Here is a 19,762-nt window from a genome sequence, read left to right on the forward strand (position 1 = left end):
GAGGTACTAAGTCTGAGCAGCACACTGAGGAGGTGATCCTTCCTGTCTCCTGAGCACTGGTGGGACCAGAGCTGGAGAAGTGTGTCCAGTAAGAGACTTGGACGTACTGGAGTGAGTACTACAAGAAGTCATAAAGATGGTAAAGCAGCATCTTTTATGCAAGAAGAAGCTGAGAGAGCTGAGATTTTCAGCTTGCAGAAGGGAACACTTGAGAAGGGAATCTTATATCAATGTGTGTAAATATCTCATTGGGTAGGGGCAGCCTCTTCTCAGTCACATCTAGAGACAGGACAAGAGGCAATGGGCACATACCAAACCAGAGAAAATTATGTTTAAGCATAAAATAAAAAAATTTCAGTGTGCAAGAAGCTGAACAGTGGAATAGCTTGCTCTGAGAGGTTGAGTAGCCTCCGTCTCTGGAGATATTCCACATACAATTGGATGCAGATCTGAGCAAGCTATTGCTGTAGCTCAGTCTACTCTGAGCAAAGGGGGTTGTACGAGACATCTCTAGAGGACCAGCCTGGTTTTGTGAGCAGTAACTCTGTTTCTGAGGTCTAGTGATCCAGACTTTCAGAAAGTTGCAAATGATCAATCACAATGACATGATATTTGCAACCATTTGGCCGCACCACCAAGCCAGGAGAGGTGTAAAATAGCCACAGGCAACACTTTTTGATGACCCATTTCCTGCCAGTAAATACCAAACAAGGAGTATCTGAAAAATCAGCCTAATGTGTTTTATGAGCCTCATCCTTAAAAAAAGGGGTATTGTTATTCTGTGCATGTATTGTCTTATGTGTGACTCTATGCAATGCAGACTACACAGTGCAGAATGAGAATGGAAGATGACCCATGAAAGACCCACATTATTAATTGTTGTCAGTCTGGTGAAAAGGCTTCAGGAGCTCAGCCCTCAATAGCTTTTTGTTGGAGGAACTAATAAAGGTTCAGGTATTTAAAAAATGGCACCTGTAGTCAAGGCACTCTTATGATATGTGCGATTCTTAGGTTTATTCTGGTGTGGAAATTTATACTACTTTCCCTTTAGAAGTAAGTAAGACTGAATAATAAACTAAGTAGCTGTAGATATGTGTAAATGGAAACAAATCTCTTCGTAAAAATGCAGCTCTAGATAATAATTAGAATCTAATAAGTAATTTTCTTCTAATTTTGAAAGCATATAAAACATAGATAATAGTATCATAGCCAAATTAAGTTTACAATGACTCTTGCCATTTCAGTTGAGTCAACAGAGGAAGAAGCAGAAAATACAATCCATGTAACAGATCCAATGAAATTAAGAAAAAAATGCTTATAACACAGAGGGTGAAAGCCTTTGTTACAATTTCACAGATCTCCTGTGTTACAGATGGAGGTCTTTTCTAGCCTTACAGTTTCTATGATTCTATGGTAATGCACAAAATATTCCCAGAAATTAGCATAAGCAATTTTAATTAAAACAGACACTTTTTTTTTTGAAGTGCTACTTTTTAAAAACATGCTTCCAGGAATGAGATTGGACAGGTAAATGTGGAAAATTGCACAGAAATTATATAACTTTAGGATATACACAGTGGAATGGGACGCAAAAATCTTCTGTTAGTAATTTTTCTCATTCCTGTGAACTGCTCTTTTAGGATCCATTTAGCAATTAATTGCCATCCTCACTAGATGCTAATATTGCAACAGAAATCTACAGAATAAATTGTGCCAGTGCAAATGAGGCAGTGATTGGCAGGCCATTCTTAATTATGGCAGTAGGTTTAGCACTTGTGTTAATCTGAAATTCATTAACATGTCTCCAGACACCACTAGTTAAATCCAGTTTGCCAACAGGCAGAGTCTGCTCTGAAATTAGTGCTTCAGAAAACCTTGTTTATTGCCTGCTGTCCCCTGAAAAAAATTCACTGAGGTCAGATTTCCTGACATATTGTTTGACTGGATTCCCAAAACAATTCCACGATATTCTCAAGAGGCAACTCTGAACATGCAAATCCTAGAATGAGGTTTGTGCCAGAATCACTTATCTACAAGTAAATTTCTTATTTCTTCAAACAGATTCTTAATTCCTCTTTTTATACTTTATTGATGTGGTCTTTTGGGCTACATTTTCATGATCAATCATTATTCTACCCATATAGAAATCTCTGTGGATGAAACAGACAAAAATGCAAATAAGGATAAAAGCTACATAAATTTTTCAGAAATGGATCATGCCAAAAATCCTGGTGTCCTTCTCTGACAGACATTATTTACTTATTTACAAGGAAAGCCTGACAGATATAATCTCTCTGGATTTCAGAAATGTATTCCATAGGAGATGACTGATTAAAATTGAAAAGGTGGGGATCAGAAGCTGGACTGTAAAGTGGATCAAAAAGGAGATCAAACAGGTTGTGCTGAAAGTGTCCTGGTATTGGTGGGTTCCCCACGCAGTTCTTCAAAGTCTATTTTGGAAAATTTTAGTGTTTTCACCAGTGACTATGCCCTCAAGGGGCAAAAAAATGCCTTTCGGGGACATAGATGTCCTAAAGAAATGTAACGGCAGCATGAATATGGATGGGATACATTGGTAACATGGAATGAGATCAAACACCACATGGCAGAATTTGGGTAACCTTAGGGACTGAGGCAATAAAAATAAGATTTTATGTATATCCTGAGGCATTTACGGGCTAATAATGGGAACTTTTCTAAGAGTACAGAGTGCCCATGCTTCTAGATACAAAAGAAGAGGAAATGTGTAAGAGTTCATATACGTCTCACACTAGATTCCTGCCTTTCTCTTCAGACCCTTTCTTCAGGCACATTAAGGATTTATTACCTACCTCTGTAAAGTCATAGAATTATTTTTATCTCTAATATAATCACATTGGGATACACTGTATTATCCAAACTTTTCCCCAGTCTTATTCTGTAGATCTTCCTTATTACAATGCCAGAGCAGTAAATCTTGCAATGATTTTATGTAGCTCTCCTCAGATCCCTAAATAGGCCATCATAATAAAGCCAAAAAGACAACATGTCATTAAACTTTTTGATTAATCTCTTCTACATCTAGCATCCAGCTTTCTGTATACATCTTCATTCTTATTTCTTTTTCACTCATGTTTCAAATGATTTTTTATATATTTCTTAGAATATGCTGCATTCTTTCTTGGGAATGCTTGGTCATTTTGCACTGTATGGACGGATGCTGTAAAGATGGAAAGGGTGAATGCTACAGAACAATGAATTATATAATTATTTTCCTCATTTCTCTAGCCATGATTATCAAAGTTCCTTTCTTAGCAGAGTGTTGACAAATGACAGTTGAAAAATAACATTATCTTGTTGGGCTTCCCAGAGTCCCCAGAATTAAATAGAAGGCTCTTCTACCACACTCAGTCCTTTTTCCCAGGAACTTCTCCAGTTTGCTTAAGTTCCAAATAATAAATAGCTTTGTAAGTACTGTTGCTTGCTCCCATTAAGACTTTTTTTTGTTTAGTGTTCAGTTCCCCAGCCTTGTCAACCTCCATCACTTATTGTCAGAATTACTTCTTTAAATGTACTACAGACACTCAAATGTCTGCATTTACATCTTTTTATCCACCAATTCTTCCTACCAGTTTTGATAGGCTTTTTATGACCAATTTTATTTTTATTTTTCCTAAATTGCTTCATCTTCCTCTCCCTTTGCAAGCTTTGCAAACTGCAGATTATTTTCAGTTTTAAAGGTGTTTTCATACTGGTATAATTTAAAATCTTGTTTCACAAGATGCATTTAAACAATCTTCTTTAAGATTAACAGTTTTGTCTGTAAGGAGATCTTAGCATTTGGTTATGTCTTAATTAGTTCATACAATCTCTGTGCATGCAAGGAAGAATTCCATGTAGATTGTTTCTCCTTTGATTGCTTTTAAAGCAGACACAAAATAATAGTCTAATTTTATTATTAAATAATTTATGGTTATTATTACTGCATTTATTACTGATAATTAGATTAATATCTCTTTGCAAAGTAGTGTTATTATATAACTTTTGCACATATTCTAAGTTCCTGCTATTTTTTTTTTATTAGGTAGACATCTTTCCAGTGATTTACAATAATATCTCATCACTTTATTCCTAGCTTCCATCCTCCAGCTCATTTTTTCTCCAAAAAAACCAGGATAATATTGGTGTCCTCTGACATGTTTTTGGAAACAGATAACTAAAGCTCATAGAGTTTTATAGATTTGCTCTGTTGTCATTGGAGGCATCTATACAGAACAATTCATCTGGCATATTTTAGAGGATTAAATGATGAGGCAAACCATGCCCCACTAAATGACTTTCTCTCCATTCACTATAAAAGCTCTGTAATCAACTAGTTCGTGTGTAGACAGCTGCACTCATCACATCTAATGTGAAACAAATTCTATTCCTACACTGTTTGGCTATTTGAATAGCTAAAGTCTCCATGTTCCTGTATTATTCCATTTCTACACTTGTCCCCTCTTCCACTTTAGTTGCATAACACACAAAATAAGGCAAACCCAATACATCATAGTAGTTTAGCTGCTACCTTTCACAATGCTAGGAAAAACTGCCCCTTTTATCACCTACATCATCATGTGTCTGTACTATTTCTGTTATTTCTCATGGGGGAAAAATGAAAAAAGCAATACCATATAAGTAGTCTTTGTCTCTAATCTATGTACTGTTCAATATTTGTAGTGTGTCAATCTGCTGAAGTTATAAGCCCTTCTGTTTTTCTGTGCCTAACCTTATTACTTTCCATTTCCTAGCAACAAATCATATGGTTCAGGCACAGGCTTGTGACCCTGTTCTATAGGAGTCATGTTCACTTGTTCTCACCCTCAGTGCTTTTTCCACAGTCCTCTATTATTGTCAGGTTTCATCATCCTCCAACATTTCCCTACTCAGAACCCTTCTTGCTACATATCTGCCCAGCAATTCATACCAAGATCTGTGCTCATTCCTATTTAATACTCCATTAGAAACCATTACCAAGTCAGGACCACGAGGATAAAAGATTTAAATTTTCAGAAATATTTTTTCATTGATCTGGTTGTTATTGATTCTGACAGAGGGATTCTGAGGGAGGACAAAGAAGCAATTGTATCCGTAGCAAGGAAGAAAAGCTAAGAAAATTTATAGCCATCTTTACAACTTTAGAAGTGGCAGAAGGCCATAAAAAAATCAAGAAAATAAAGGTAGATAGATCTATATTAATTTTTCATATATGAGCCTTAATAAAAGATCTTTATGTAATCTCTGAAGACAATGAATGCCATGAGAATTATTCCCTTTTTTGATCACCTCCCATTTAGCCACTGTACATCGACACTTACGAGGTCTGTGTTATCACAGACTGCAAGGACTCCACAATCTGAAAATCACCCATAAAAAACAGGACAACATTTTTATAAGACAAGGAGCAACAGGAAGGGCCGGACTTCAGATGACTCTTTTAGTGACCAAGATCTGAGTTCAATTTAATTATCTAAGAACTGTCCACATGGCAGCAATTTGCATTTCTAAGTTACTGAAGTACCAGCATTTACACTCCCCTTTTCAGAGGCTCCTTAGCCCAACCAGTGAGGCACACATCTTCTACTTCACCCACATTGCAGCTCAGATCCAAGAGGGAGAGGCACACTTATTTTTTGCCTATTTCTCCGATCTGAGTTGTGCCCTCTGGACAAAAATCAAGAGAAATGCAGCTCCAAACTCACAGGGATCCTGGATGCTGAGGGAGGAATCTCAGCTCTGCTGACATGGCAATACCTTGGCAGAAGGGTCCAAACACAGCAGCCAGTTGTGTCTGAGTACCATGCAATAATTCACAAAACACTATCTAATCCACACCTTATCCCTTTCATATTTGATGTGCAAATTGATATGTGCACTAAGGATTAGAATTAACAACTTCGATTTAGGAACATCTGCTCAAACATTACTTTCTTTATTTTACACATTTCTCAGAATTTTCTGTTTCATTATACAAGGTTTAGAAGAACTCACTTATTACAACAAGAACAAAATCGTGTGCAGTTTATGTCCAGGTAAGAAAGAACATTGTGCATAAGCAATATCCCTTGTTGGTAAGAAATGGTGAAAGTGACAAACAGAAGAAATTACCAGTGTTTGAACTGCAATTAGTCCATGCATAAGGGAGGATCAATACAAATATTTGTAACTATCAAAAGCTGGAGCCTTTAAAAGCCGACTGACTTGGCAGAAACCTTCCCACAGTGGCTGCATGTCAATATAAGGATTATTTTCAAGCACCTTTAGTTGTTTTTCTCTAACATGATAAGCAGTGGACTCTAATATCCTGAGGCTTTCTCTTCAGATCTCTGGGTAGGACTTGAAAGTACCACACCAGAGAATGCACTAAATAAGCTTTTCAAGTTTGCAGAGTCTGGCATGTTTTGAGGAGTCTAACTGCCCTGTAGCTGCATATCCTGCATGCAGATGATGACTTGGGGTTCCATATATCGTTTTTGCTTTCCTTTAAAATGTGTAATAATCATCTCTAAAAAGTGGGACACAGCTACCATAACTGGCCATATTATGAGTTGTGACTTGATGGTACCTAGGGATATATTTATAAAATGTGATTATGTCTGACACAGGAACACTGCCAATACATTTTTGTCTCTCAACTCAGGATCAAGCTGTATTGGAGTGAGGCCAGGGTAGTCCTCGGGTAGCTGAAGAATCACACAGGAAATCCAAACATTGATCCAGATGGAGTTCAGAGTGAGCAGTAATGTGTCTTCTGTGATTGTACCTGTTTGACTTGCCTTACAGCCAAAAGAAAGAAATCTATTACTTAGGTCCCCATAAGATACAGAATTTTGCATTTCTTCTCATCTTAAAGAATTTGGTGAGTATATATATGGCAAACCTTGAAAAAAAGAAATTCTGAGCAGGCAGCAGGGTACAGTGCATGGGTGATATATAGCTACTTCCTTTGCACCAAGTCTGTACAAACTCCATCCTCTGCCTGCCACAAGCAAACACAAACTCCCTTGTCTTTCACTGAAAAACATATTGCTCCCAGGGAAATATTAATTTAGTGAATGTCAAGGACTATCTCTTACTGCACCGCTCTTCTACTCCCGCAAGTAAACATATGTGGCAGAGAGCACATCTATAATCTCAGGATGTTTTCTATTCCTCAGACAGCTCAGGTAACCATTATGTTATTAGGATGCTTTCCAAGCTCCTAGGAACTACCTTGCAGTATGCAGTAAGTGCAACACCCAAACTCAAAGCCACATTTAAGTGACTAGATGATGCCCATAATAAAAATAAGTAATTTTAAATGCAAGCTTTTTTCTATCTGTTTGCTTGCCAGTTAAACGGGATTTTGGTTTTTCTTATCTTTTTAGGAATCCTTTAAAGCTGTTAGAGTGGCTACTTTTTAATAGCTGGTGTTCAGGTTGATGAACACTGGTATTCCAGACCCAATAAAACAAACACTATATTTTCTATTGAATATAGTACAGTTGAAACTTTATAAACCTAGTGTTGATAAACATAATATTTTTGAGATTTTTTGGTTAGAATATGGATTTTTCCTTTTTTCAATTAATGAACAGGTAAAATTTAATGTCTACTTTTCAAGAAATATTTGCACAAACCACTGATGTTGCTCCATTTCAGAGTGTGAAATAAAAAGAGTGAGTCAATTCAATTAAGTTAAATGCTCATAATCTCACAGCATTCAGATTGGCTTATTGGATTTTAATGCTTCCGAGCATTGGAAACTTCTAAAAAGTAAAGAAGTAACCAGAATCAATTTCTGTCTGCTGTGATATTTGAATTTTATTGCTCTTTTAGGAAAAGATCACAGATTAAAGATAAAATTATTGCAATCATCTTTTAAGAACATTTTTCCTTGAATAATCAACCTGAATAGATCAAAGTTCCTATTTCTTTATTATTTGTTTTAGTGTTAAATTCTACTTACAAATGTCTTGAGAAACCCTGAATCCTTACGTACTTTAAGTTAAAACATGTGGGAAAATGTTACAAGGAGATATGTAGTTATCATATACCTAGAATTGCAAATACAAAAAAGTACTGCAGCAATAGACATAACATTTTGGGTCCAATCTTTTCAGCATAAAACATAATGTGCTATGTGGCCAAAATTATTGGATACCTTAATCGTCAGAAATAATAAGGAAATACTTCCTTTGCTGGTTTAGAGAAACTTCTAAGATACACTATCTTCCACATATTTAATATTTCATACTATTAGAAATGCTTTAACCAGCCATTGAGAAAACCTCTGACTCGCAGCTGACTGCAGAAAACATAGAGAAGTAGATGAGTTGCTGTGGTGCCTAAACGCAGATAAACAGGATCTCTCTGGGAGCCTCGAGAGGTACCAGCCTTCCCCAGTTATATGAAGAACAAGACTCTTACAGTGGACTTCACCAGCTACTGAAGCAGGGGAACCAATCAGCCTGTAAGGGATGAACTGAATCCTGTCATTTTGCTCTTGAATACCTTGCTTAGATTCCTTGGATGCTCCCTGTTTTTGCTTACGGTCACATTTGGTAACAAGGTCTAACACATCCAACTTGCTCTAGAATCCAGTATTGCTTTGATTATACACCTGAATTTGGTTGATTACTGCTGAGTGCACCTGTCTAGAGCAGAAAAACTAAACAGCGCCATCTGATGATTTCAGCAGTGTCTACCAATAATAAAATTATTCTCTTCTCCTGTAGTTCCTATGCTACAGTATTTAGTCTACCTGATTCCACTGCCATTCCCTTTAATATAAAGAAAATATTATTTTCCTCTTTATATTAGAATGTAAGATTTGTCAAGATAATTTCACTGACAGTGACCTTCCTAAAGAATTACTCTAGTTTTTGAGTTTGTCATCTACAGGCAATTATTAGATAGATCACTTTTGATATGAATGAATTACAAATGCAGCTTATTTATACTATCAAATACCATTAACAAAATCTTTTTCCCTTTTTTCTTTGATAGTCTCTCTACTGTGTCTTATTTCATTTTTAAGTCAATGATGTAGGAAAATAAAAAAGGCTCATATTATTTAGTTACAGAGGTATTAAAGCTAATCAATTTCCCTTCACATCTGTCCTGATGGCTTTCAGAACAGTTGTATTACCAAACACGTCATAAATCAACAAGTGGGAAAATTAAAAATTTGTACAAACATTTTCACTTGATTTGATAGATTTAAGAGGAGATTTTAAATCTAAACTTTCAAGTTAGGAAGCTTTCCAAGGTATTCTTTTCCTCAAAACAGGACTTCTTCCTGTTAATAAAGGTAAGGATATCTGAAGGGCTTAAAAATGCTGCAGAACTGAAACTGTGACGTTTTTTACACAGACTAAAAGGTAAAAAACCACAGTTTCTTTGCACTCAGATACTTTTTTGCTTGGAATGACAAGGGTTAATTTGTTCTGCTCCTTGTTACAGCTTGAATTTTTCACTTGATCATATTAGAAAGGATATATCTGAATATCCTTACCTATCAGGAGATGCAAATCAATCTTCATTGAGTAATGAGAGTAAATCCTTTATCACCATCCCTTACATATTAATTATTAAAATACCATATGAATTAGACCTTGTTTCTCAAAACAGAATTGACCTCAGTCAAGTTCTGCATCATGAATTTTGTATGTGGAGCATATATATTGCTCAATTAATCAGTACTTAAGATCTGTACATAAGCAAAGGCACAGCTATAAATTGCACTTGCTTTTAGGTTCTAATTTCACACCAAGCATTTTCATAATCACTGATTTTAATCACATGGATTCGTGAGGTACCTCAGAATCACAGAAGCTCCAAGCTCTGCTTGCTGTGCCTGCTTACATTATGGCCATACATTACTTAAATCCATTCAGAATGATTCAGATCACTCTGCAATCTTACAATCTTGTACAGCCACCTGGATTAATTCCATTAAAATAATTAGCATGCCAAAGCAGAATTTATCTGAAATCATTCCCTGCTAATTCCCAATAATAAATTAACACTGGTAACAACTCTTTTATTCATTTAGCATAAAGGCTTGGAAAACTAGACATCAGGAATCTTTGTTACACATTGTGTGCCATAGTCCCCTATGCATTTGCAAACCAAGTCAGACACCTGTGAAACTATGACAAAAATACATGAAAAGAGTTTTGCATTGGATTTTATGAATTCAAGTCCATGTTAATTTAAGCTTTAGCCATGTTTTCAAACATTTCTCTGTACCACCAAGATTTCTAAAAAAATTACATAGAATTATGACATGTGATTTAATTATGACAGAAAAAACATCACAGATCTTAATAAAACCCCAGCAGACATCCCCCCTGCATCTCCCACTTCTGTGGTTGAAAGCCATATCTATTTTTTCAGCATAGTACAGATTAGTGAAAATAGATTTGCTACCACAATGAGTCCTAGCAAGGTCAGCAGAGTTCAGCCCTTCCCAATTCATTGTTAATCTTATTTGTCCATATCTGATCTACTCATCTGCTATTATCTCACATTATACTTAGACATTTTTTTGACCCTATCAGAGTATGGTGGCATCCTATTATCCCAAGTGTTTCTGACGGTAAAAACTTCTATATTATAAACTGCCTATAAGAACTCATAACTCCCAAAAAATGCAAGATGTGCCTAATTTAAACTATTTTTAAAAGGTTATTTTCTCTATGGGTACTTGTAGACTTGAGAGTAGGAATTTAAAAAACCTGAGTGAGGAGCATAGCACCAGTACATTTTAAGTGGCACATTTAGTTCTATTGTGCTTAATGCCTCAAAAAATGTCAAAACTTATCAGCCTGAAAGTGCACCATTTTAAAGCTTCTGTTTTAATGATAAATAATTATTTGAGAATGCAAATTTTGTACTCAGTGAAAGAATAGAGAGGTGTCAGCTTTCTTGAAGAAAACATTTTAAAGAGTCTGAGCTGAATATTAAGTCAGGAGAGTTTTGCATAGATTGATGTCTTAGCAACTTCAAAAGATAGCAGAAGAAGATTAATTTTGTAAATGGCTGATTCCACAATAATGACTCTCTAGAGGGTTCAAAATTCTTTATGAGAAATCTCATTCTTCTGGTTTTTTTAAATGTCCTGTATAGATATTGTTTTCTCAGTTAAAAAAAAAAAAAATACAACATAGAGGGATCATTAATTGTTATTTTAGTTGACACCTGGAGTTAGCCTGCTAGCTTCTGTTCTTTTATTCTCATTCTCTGGTATTATTCTGCCCTTTCAGGATGAATTTTTTTGATGTTCCCTTTTTAAACAGGGTTAATGTTTCCCTGTGTCTCTGTGTGTTCAGCCAAAATTAATCTTTTCTCAAAGGCATTAAATTAACATATCTAAAAAACAAATAACAGCAAGGCTTACTTGTCCACTCAGACAATGAAATTAGTTCCAGAAGAATAGAGTAAAACACTGTAAGTCAGGGTTAAGTGATAATATTTTTTCTTTCCTTCAAGTCCAGATAATGTTATAGAATCACAACAAGACTGAGGTGGGCAGGGAACCCTGGAAATAAACTAGTTCAACTCCTCTTCTTAGAGTAGGCTCAGCTAGAGCAGGCTGCCTTTGTCCAGACAGGTTTTGAGTGTCTCCAAGGATGGAGATTCCACAACTTTTTTTAAGCAGCCTGTTCCAGTGTTACTGTAGATTTGTCAAAAAATCCAAGAAAGCAGCGTAGTTGTGTACTTTGTCCAGCAAGACCAAAGTAAAGGTTGTACACTTAGAATATATTTCAAGTCTTTTCTTCACCAGGAGAGGGAAGTGATGTTGCAGTAACCTCCTGAAGAAGCAGACAACGTTTACCTAAGCATTGATGGCAGAGTGGAGTCAGCGCTTCCCCCTATTCTCTGCTCCCTTCTCAATTATGCTTGCTTGCATAAAAAAGTCAAATTACCAAGTATCCCCATTATTCCTCAGGATAAATAACCCACCAAAGCAAATAAGACGTCTCTTTTCAAGTATGTGAGTAGAGGTCAAGTGCTGCCCTTACCTTTAGAAGTGTAAAACTCAAATTGCAATATCTGTAAATACATTTTGTTACAGTGTTACATTTGTCCCTAGAAGTACTAAAATGTGTAAATGTAAATATAAATACAAATGTATGACTAAAGGTAGGCCAAAAACAGCTACCCTACACTGCTTATAAAGAGAGAGTTTGGGAGGAGAGAGACACACACACACAGGGGAGGTGGCGGGAAGAGACAGAGTTTTATTCTCACCCAAGAAATAGCACTGTATTCATGCTGTAGTTCTTTGCCAGCAAGGAAGTACAAAGATAAATCTTTTTCTTAAAATCAAAACAAAACCACCTTTGAAACACTTCCATTCACTGCAACTGCATGCTCAAATCTTGTTCCTGTTAAATGATGAGCACTTATGTTGAATTTAACAGAACACTTCTCATGAAGCACTCAACACATGCCAGGGTAAAAACCCTTATAGAACACCTGCTTGTTTTGTAGACAGAAGTTAAATGAAGTTAAACAGAAGGAGAACACCAGAGCAATGTGATAGGAGAATATATTGAATCACGCCACAATTACGTTATTGTGCATATCACCATTTATGAACCTAATTAGCAGAAAAACTCTTCTCTTTACAGAACTTTAAATATGAAACACCAGTTTTGCAAAAATATCTCATTTGGATACAAACAGTGATAGGAAAAATTTTTCAAATGTGGCACCTTATTAAAATAAGAACCCCTTAAATGATAATATTCACTTTTTGCCTGGAAAAAAGAAAAATAGGACCATGAAACTTTCAAAATGTCTAAGTATTCATTGATCAAAGAAACAGAATGGTCTGGTTATGGTCTGCTAAAAGTAACCATGAAGAACTCAAAGTACTAAGTGTGCCATATCTCAGAACACTGCTTTTATATTTTCATTTAAAAGTTCTTTAGAGGTGCACAGCAATAAGTTGTACCAGGTACATGTTAGAAGTTTCTTTTCCTATTAAATTAAATTAATTTTTAAATGCCCATTATGAATGAAAAGGAATTGATTTTAGAGACCATTCTTTCCTAGCTGTCCTATGAAAAACACTGGCAATAGTAAAACAGGAGTCTACAGTCAGCAGTAACTCATATTTTGTGTACAAATACATTTCTTTGTTTCTATTACCAATCAAGTTGTATCCCATTTAAAATCATGATGAACTATGAGATTTTCTGCATTTAGCATACAACTAAAGAATATCTAAGCAGAAGCAAATGGCTTATTAATCACATCAGTTCAATGTGAGCTGGTGGTTATGATCACCCTTCAGTCATGAAGGTGTCATGGAATATTACACAGATGAATCCTTCAGGGAAGCAAATCTTCATGATTTGTAAATTAAAAAAACCTGAGTAAACAAAAATAAATACAGTTCAAAGTGATTTCTTGCAATCCAGAGCAAATCAGTTACTCCAATAAACAAAAATATGTGTGTTTTCTTACCCTTGCAAATACCATCCATAAAACAGACAGAAGTTCTTCAGAATACAGATCACATTTTGTGAGGGAAACCCACTAAGTTGAATGTGTAAGCATATTAACAGGACTTGAACCTACTCATTACTACCTGAGTGAAGAAGGATATACTGAATTAAGTGAGGTGAGAAGCTGGTTTAATATGCATAAGGGTAGGATCATGTGCAGAAATCAATATTGAAGAAAAGGAAAAACTGCCTGTCTCAAAAATGCCAGTTACTTCTTGATTTTTTTTTTTATTGTGAATATGATTGTATATTGTAATTGACTACTCAGAGAGAATTTTGGAGGATTTTCCACCCTTGTAGATATTTAAAACCTAGTTGGGAATGGTCCTAAATAATCTGATTATGCTGATCCAGAACTAGGCAGGGGTTGGAGTAGTTGGAGGTCCTTGCCAGCTTCAGCTGGGCTGTGGTCCTGTGATCACTAGGGTAGAAAAGTGGTATATTGAATGGCTAAGAAACCCAGGGTTTTCCTTTCGTGTATCAATTAATTTTTAATATAAGACATTGGTAATGATTGAGGCTAGGATGCACATCAAAACTGACACACAGCATTACTGTTTATTCCCAGCACAGGAGGTCTTGTAACCTATATAAATATTCACCTCTGTCAGACACAGCAGTAGTGCTCTCCTGAAGAACAGGAACTCTGGATTAATAGGAAAAGATAAAGTGTTTAAGACCATCCTCTGCTTATGCCTCCAAATGCATGACTAAGAAAATAAAATATTTGGGCATATATCACACCCAAAAAATTCGTACACCAGTATATAATGTGGACTAGCCTAGTACAGGGAACATTTAACAAATCCCATGGGACAGGAAGTTAATCTCAAATAAATGTTTCTTTTTCTTTCTTCTTTTTTCCCTCTCTTTCAGTAAATCACTATTTCAAAATCAAATCTATTTTTGTTTGTGTCCAGAATGCTTTAATCTCCCTTTATTGCCATACTTAGAGACAGCAACAGAAATCATGACAGGTATTGATGAAATACAATTCTCTGGGGAGAGGAAGCTTTCATATAAAATGTAAATCTTATTATGCTAAACTTTCATGCTCATCAAATGAAAATAGATCACTTTGTGCTTTAACAACACAGATCCAGAAAAACATCTACTGGAAATGTAGGTAATTATCACTGCAAACCTTACAATATGCTGCCTACCTTTGTAATCATCACAATATTTCCCATTTGCCAGCAACATACTATGTTCCAAGTGTTCTTTAAAATCACTAAAGAGTCGTTTAGACTCCTTATAACATTATAATCCTGGAGACAGGGTTTCCCTTTGCATGAAAACTGCATAGGAAGAAAAAGCTGTGAACTGTAACCAGCATTTGTATGAACCAAATGTTCTGGTGTATTACCTAAAGCAAAAAAAGCTTCCAATCAGAAGTTAAATTCAAAATGACCTTGTGTTTTTTTCAAAAGTGCTTGCAGCTGAGGTCATTGGAATAAATTGTGATAGAGAGCCCTTCTCTCCATATGGTTAGAAGGCATGTGCAGTACATGAATTACCACCAAGTAAGGAAAAGAACCCCAACCAAAACAGAGCAAAGCACATCACTCAATTTCTTTGTAAAATAATGGCAAATATTGTCTATAAAAATTACGACTTCTAATGAAATAATTTAGGTTTTTGGCAACTTTATTTTGCCATCTAGTATGTTCTACACATTTCATATCTACATTCATAAATTAATCCTGTTCATTATTGGCCTCTACTATTAACAGCATAAGCACCTATAACTGCATTTCCCCAGAAGGCAGATCCCAGCCCCATATAATCTTATGTAGTTTTGTTTAAAAATATTTATTTTAGTTGTGTTAAAGCTCACTAAATTACTGACACAAAAACAATGAAATGGAAAAGAAGCTGGAACTGCTAGTGAGTATTTTAATTTAAATTTAAATATGTAAATTGAAAGTAATTTCACTATTTGCTTATGTAAGGGAATTACTAATCAATTTCAGAAGAAGGAGATTTTCAAAAGAGTATTTTTTAAATTCGTTCTCTTGCAAACACACAAGCAACCACTGTCAAATGATTTTAATCTTTCAATAAGACTGCATGAGTCCTCAATTTGTTTCCATAATAGTAGCTTTTCACTGGAGTATTTTGATCGACAGATTCATATTTTTAACATCTGCCTCTTTTGGGAGCAGCTTAATGTTAAGAAGAAAAATGTTAAGATGAAAAATACACTGGGGGTTTCAGAGCAGGTGGAAAAACTCACAGTTCTGATTAAATGAGAACTGCTTCTAATCCTGTTTTCCACTGTGCCTTAAATGTATCCTATATAAAGAATAAAACCCAACTTGTCACTTATGAAACATTTAAAGAAGAGAGAGGCAAAAAAAAGAGTACATGTAACTTACCATTAAAGTTTACTGCTCGGATATAGCTGAGTAGTTCTTTACCGTCAGTTGTGCTCATCCTTGGGCACAGACCAATATATCCAGGGCAGAGATCTTTATGCATGTTGTGCAGGGCATAGGCCATGGAATACACTGCATCAATGACAAACTGAACTTTCCCTTCTTGTTCATAGGCTGAATCTCTTGCAATTCTTTCTAAGCCTGTGGAAGAAAGAGAAAGAGTTTACTTCTATTTGTGTGTGCACAAGTGTGTGCATGAGCACTCGCATGCAAAAATTCACAGTGGAACATAAATAATTACAGCTGGATTGACAGGGAAAGTCAGGATTTGTCTATCCATCACCTAAATTAACAAGACAAGGAAAAATATGGCCATCTGGTTTTGCCTCTAATCATTCTACACTGTGCCAGGTATGTAAACAGTATGTTGATTTCTGGGCTAGGGCAGAGGACAGAACATTTCAGTACAAGAAAAAGATATATAGATATATGTATTTCTACAGTCCAGTAGAAAAATTATCTTTCCACCTTATTGATTTTCATTCAACAGTTGTTTATTGTTATTTATAGGACAGTTCTATAGCAGCCTGCCATTCTCTTTTAGAAAAATTTAAGGCTATCTTGATTTTCATCCCCGTCTATTGTTTGATAAACATTATTTAAACATCTCAGGGAAAAAAGCTGAATGCTTGCCGAGTGATGTGACCATCTGTCTCCATAGTGAAAAGTGCTTATTCTAAGATATTTTCCTGTATTTACTAGTGAATTATGCTTCACATTGAGAACCATGTACTCTTTGCTGTTTCCTACAGGGACATTTATCCTTCAGAGGGAACACAGAGCATTGATTATATATTACATTATATAACTTTTATTCTGCAGGAATTGTCCAAATTTATCATCTATGCCCAAGTACAAGGGAAACTTTAGATTAATAGGTGATATTACCAAGTGAAATTGTTAAAAATAAAGCTCAGAAAAATTATATTTTAAGTAAAGAATCAACATGAAATCCCATGTCCTATATAGAAATTCAGATGCTGATTTCAAAGCCTCAAACTTTCATTTTCCAGGGAAAAGTGATCCGCAAATCTTGATGTGAAATTTGCCCTGCTGAAGCTACTGTCAAGTTCCTGTTGCCTCAGTGAACAGAATAGACACCTAGGTTATCTACCAGGTTATCAACTCATTCAATTTGAAAATAATGCAGTCAATATTATTTAAGGTTATTTAGAAATTAGACAAAAGTTTATGCATAATTTTAAAAAAAAATTAACTCTCAAGCTTATTTTTATTGTTTCTTTTTTATAAACTAAACACAGAATTTTATCAGTTCAAGATATCCATTTTGCTGAATCCAAGTTTATAAAAGTACATGGTTTATGCCTGAAAATATACTGGACACAAGATCTTTCTTTAGATAAAGTATGCAAGCCCATATGACATGGGAAAAAAGCCAGGGAGCATACTCAGAAGCCTTCTGTTTGCCTGCTGCACTTCAGTACCACCATCTTGCATTACAGTGATAACATATGAACAAATTTGTAATCTGACAAGCAGTAGTGGTTTGTGCTTTAAACACCCCTGAGCACTGGAAACGATAGATAGCCTTGAAAAATCATGGTGTGCTTTTATTTCTCCTCAGGGATTAGTTAAAAAAAATAAAATCACTACTTCTTGAAAAGCTAAAACCATTTGGAGAGGAAGGCAGAGATCATTTTTGTGATTTGTACAAGTAGCTTTACAGACACTTTTTAAGACATGTTCTCTAATGAATGACAAATAATTAGTGAATAATGCAACTCTACTGCAAATAAACAAACAGGAAAAACCTTTCCTTGAACATGCTGAAAATTACACAATTAGTTGCAGTGCATTGCCCAGACATAAAAGAAGACATGAAGGATGGAAAACATGAAGCTTAATTAGTTTACAAATTTACTAGCTTATTTCATTTGGAAACAACCTTCCAACAGCAAATGATGGTTAGAGTTCCTGCTCTCCACTTTAACTGTTCCTGCCTTGTTAAGGACTGTGGGCCAACAAGTGAAAGAAAGGGTTTACAGAACTGCTGCAGACATAGAGCAGTCAGTAATCTGTATGCACTCCCAGAGCTTCCACATTCTCTAAACAGGATGGCCAGGACAGGAAGAGTTAAAAGGAGATCCACTTTTATTTCCAAGATAAATATAATTCCCATCACATAAATGGATATTTATGTATGATGAGGGGTGGAGGGTTGGTGGAAAACAGAGTGGAATCATTTTCTGTAATAAACTCTAAGTCATAAAAACTAAAGGTGGCAAACACTTAAGCAAGTACATTGTACTAAGTCATACAGATTTTAAAAGAAGGAAAAAAAGTTTTATTCTTCCCTATGCTATATTGTAGTTTAAATGCATATAAAACATTTTTGTATAAATTTCCTCCATGGCATAAAATTTTACCTTTACTCTTCACAGATATGTTACTATAAACTAATTTATCATACAAATTACAGAGGAAAAAACTCATTTATAGGGACTGAATGTGTTTCTATACATACAAAGAGGTAAGGAACATCACAGAATTGTCATATTTAAATCAGTCAGATCCAGAAGGCGTAGGCAAGAGGAGTCTCTGTGCTTTGCACAACTGAAAACCACAGCAAATTGGATTATGTGCTCTTCTTGAGTTTTCATTTTCTCTTTCTGGAATTCTCAAACATCTAAACTAACAATTTATAAAGATGACAAGAACTCATCAACTTAAATTACACTGCAGTGCTCTAAATAAATGTTAATGTATAGCAATAAAATGATGCATATTGTCTAAGCCATAAATATGGTCAGCTCCTACAGATATTACTGGATTGGAAGACATGATTATAATTTTTCTTCAGACTTGTATGCAAACAATAATTTTTTCATTTATAGCTTGACTGTTAGCTCTATGAGGCATGTTTTTACACACATTGGTGATTTGAAAGAACATAAAAATTTGTAGCTCATAAAATAAAAGTTTTAATGCTTTCTTAATGATCACTTCAATTTCTTATTCTACAGTTTTTCTTCCAGAAAAATTGCTTAGGCTCTGTCATTATCAAAAAGAGTGAGAAGATATTCTCAATTCTTGAACTGCACTTGTCAGACCCATGGTCTGACAGTGTGCCAAGAACTGAGATGAGAACTGGGCTCACCAGTTCCTGACCATCTCTTCCTGATCTCCAAAACAACAGAAATCTGGGGAAATGTGCCATGGTGTTTTACAGCAGGTCTCCCAATCCAGCTGTTGAAAAGTGCAAACCTGACATCAGCAGGATGTCAAGGCTCTCCCCAACCAATGAAGCACATAGACATAGGTACCAATGCTATCATCTTGGGCTTGAGAAGATCTAGGAGAGCAATGACACTAGCCCAGGAAATGTCAGCCATTCCTGGACCAATCAATTTGAAATGTCTTTTGGGAACACTAAAGCAAGCCACAGGAATGATCCTATAAAACCTGTAAGTGTGGAAGAGTTGCTACAGGTACTCATGCACCTCCTGAGCAAGAGTGACAAGCTGGACTGTTGCTGGAGGTACTGCCTCCATACCTGCTCATCATTTCCCCTTTTCATCCTGTATTTCTTATGCTGCAGGAAAAATTGTGTGTCCTGCTCAGGGTGGTGTAACTCAGCTATGACAGCGAAAGATAAGGAGCATACAGTAGGAAGGTGAGACACAGATTAGGTGGATAGGGATGTGACTGGGGCTACTAGTCTGAGGGGGAAGAAGGTGAAGCAGGTAATATTGTCAGTTCCATGGGTATGAATTGGGAATCAAGAGATTTCAGACATAGTCCTGATAAACAAAGTCCCAAGACATAATCCAGATAAATTAG

At 35.7% G+C, this 19,762-nt stretch overlaps 1 protein-coding gene across 6 annotated transcripts in view; it reads right to left on the reverse strand.

Annotated features, from left to right (window-relative positions):
- The window catches only part of GRM8 (glutamate metabotropic receptor 8), a 323,953-nt gene that overhangs the window by 104,533 nt on the left and 199,658 nt on the right, over positions 1-19,762 (reverse strand). For 5 of the 6 annotated variants that reach the window (XM_042018191.1, XM_042018190.1, XM_042018194.1 and 2 more), the window contains one exon: positions 15,902-16,102. In XM_042018191.1, the coding sequence (XP_041874125.1) occupies positions 15,902-16,102 (201 nt within the window). Of the gene's footprint in view, positions 1-12,170; positions 13,388-15,901; positions 16,103-19,762 lie in introns of those variants that run through there. The other variant, XM_042018196.1, reaches the window with a different exon arrangement.

The sequence above is a fragment of the Corvus kubaryi genome, unplaced genomic scaffold, assembly GCF_017639235.1.
Source record: "Corvus kubaryi isolate FWS band 111438036 unplaced genomic scaffold, C.kubaryi_AGA036_p1.0 137, whole genome shotgun sequence".
NCBI classification, from domain to species: domain Eukaryota; kingdom Metazoa; phylum Chordata; class Aves; order Passeriformes; family Corvidae; genus Corvus; species Corvus kubaryi.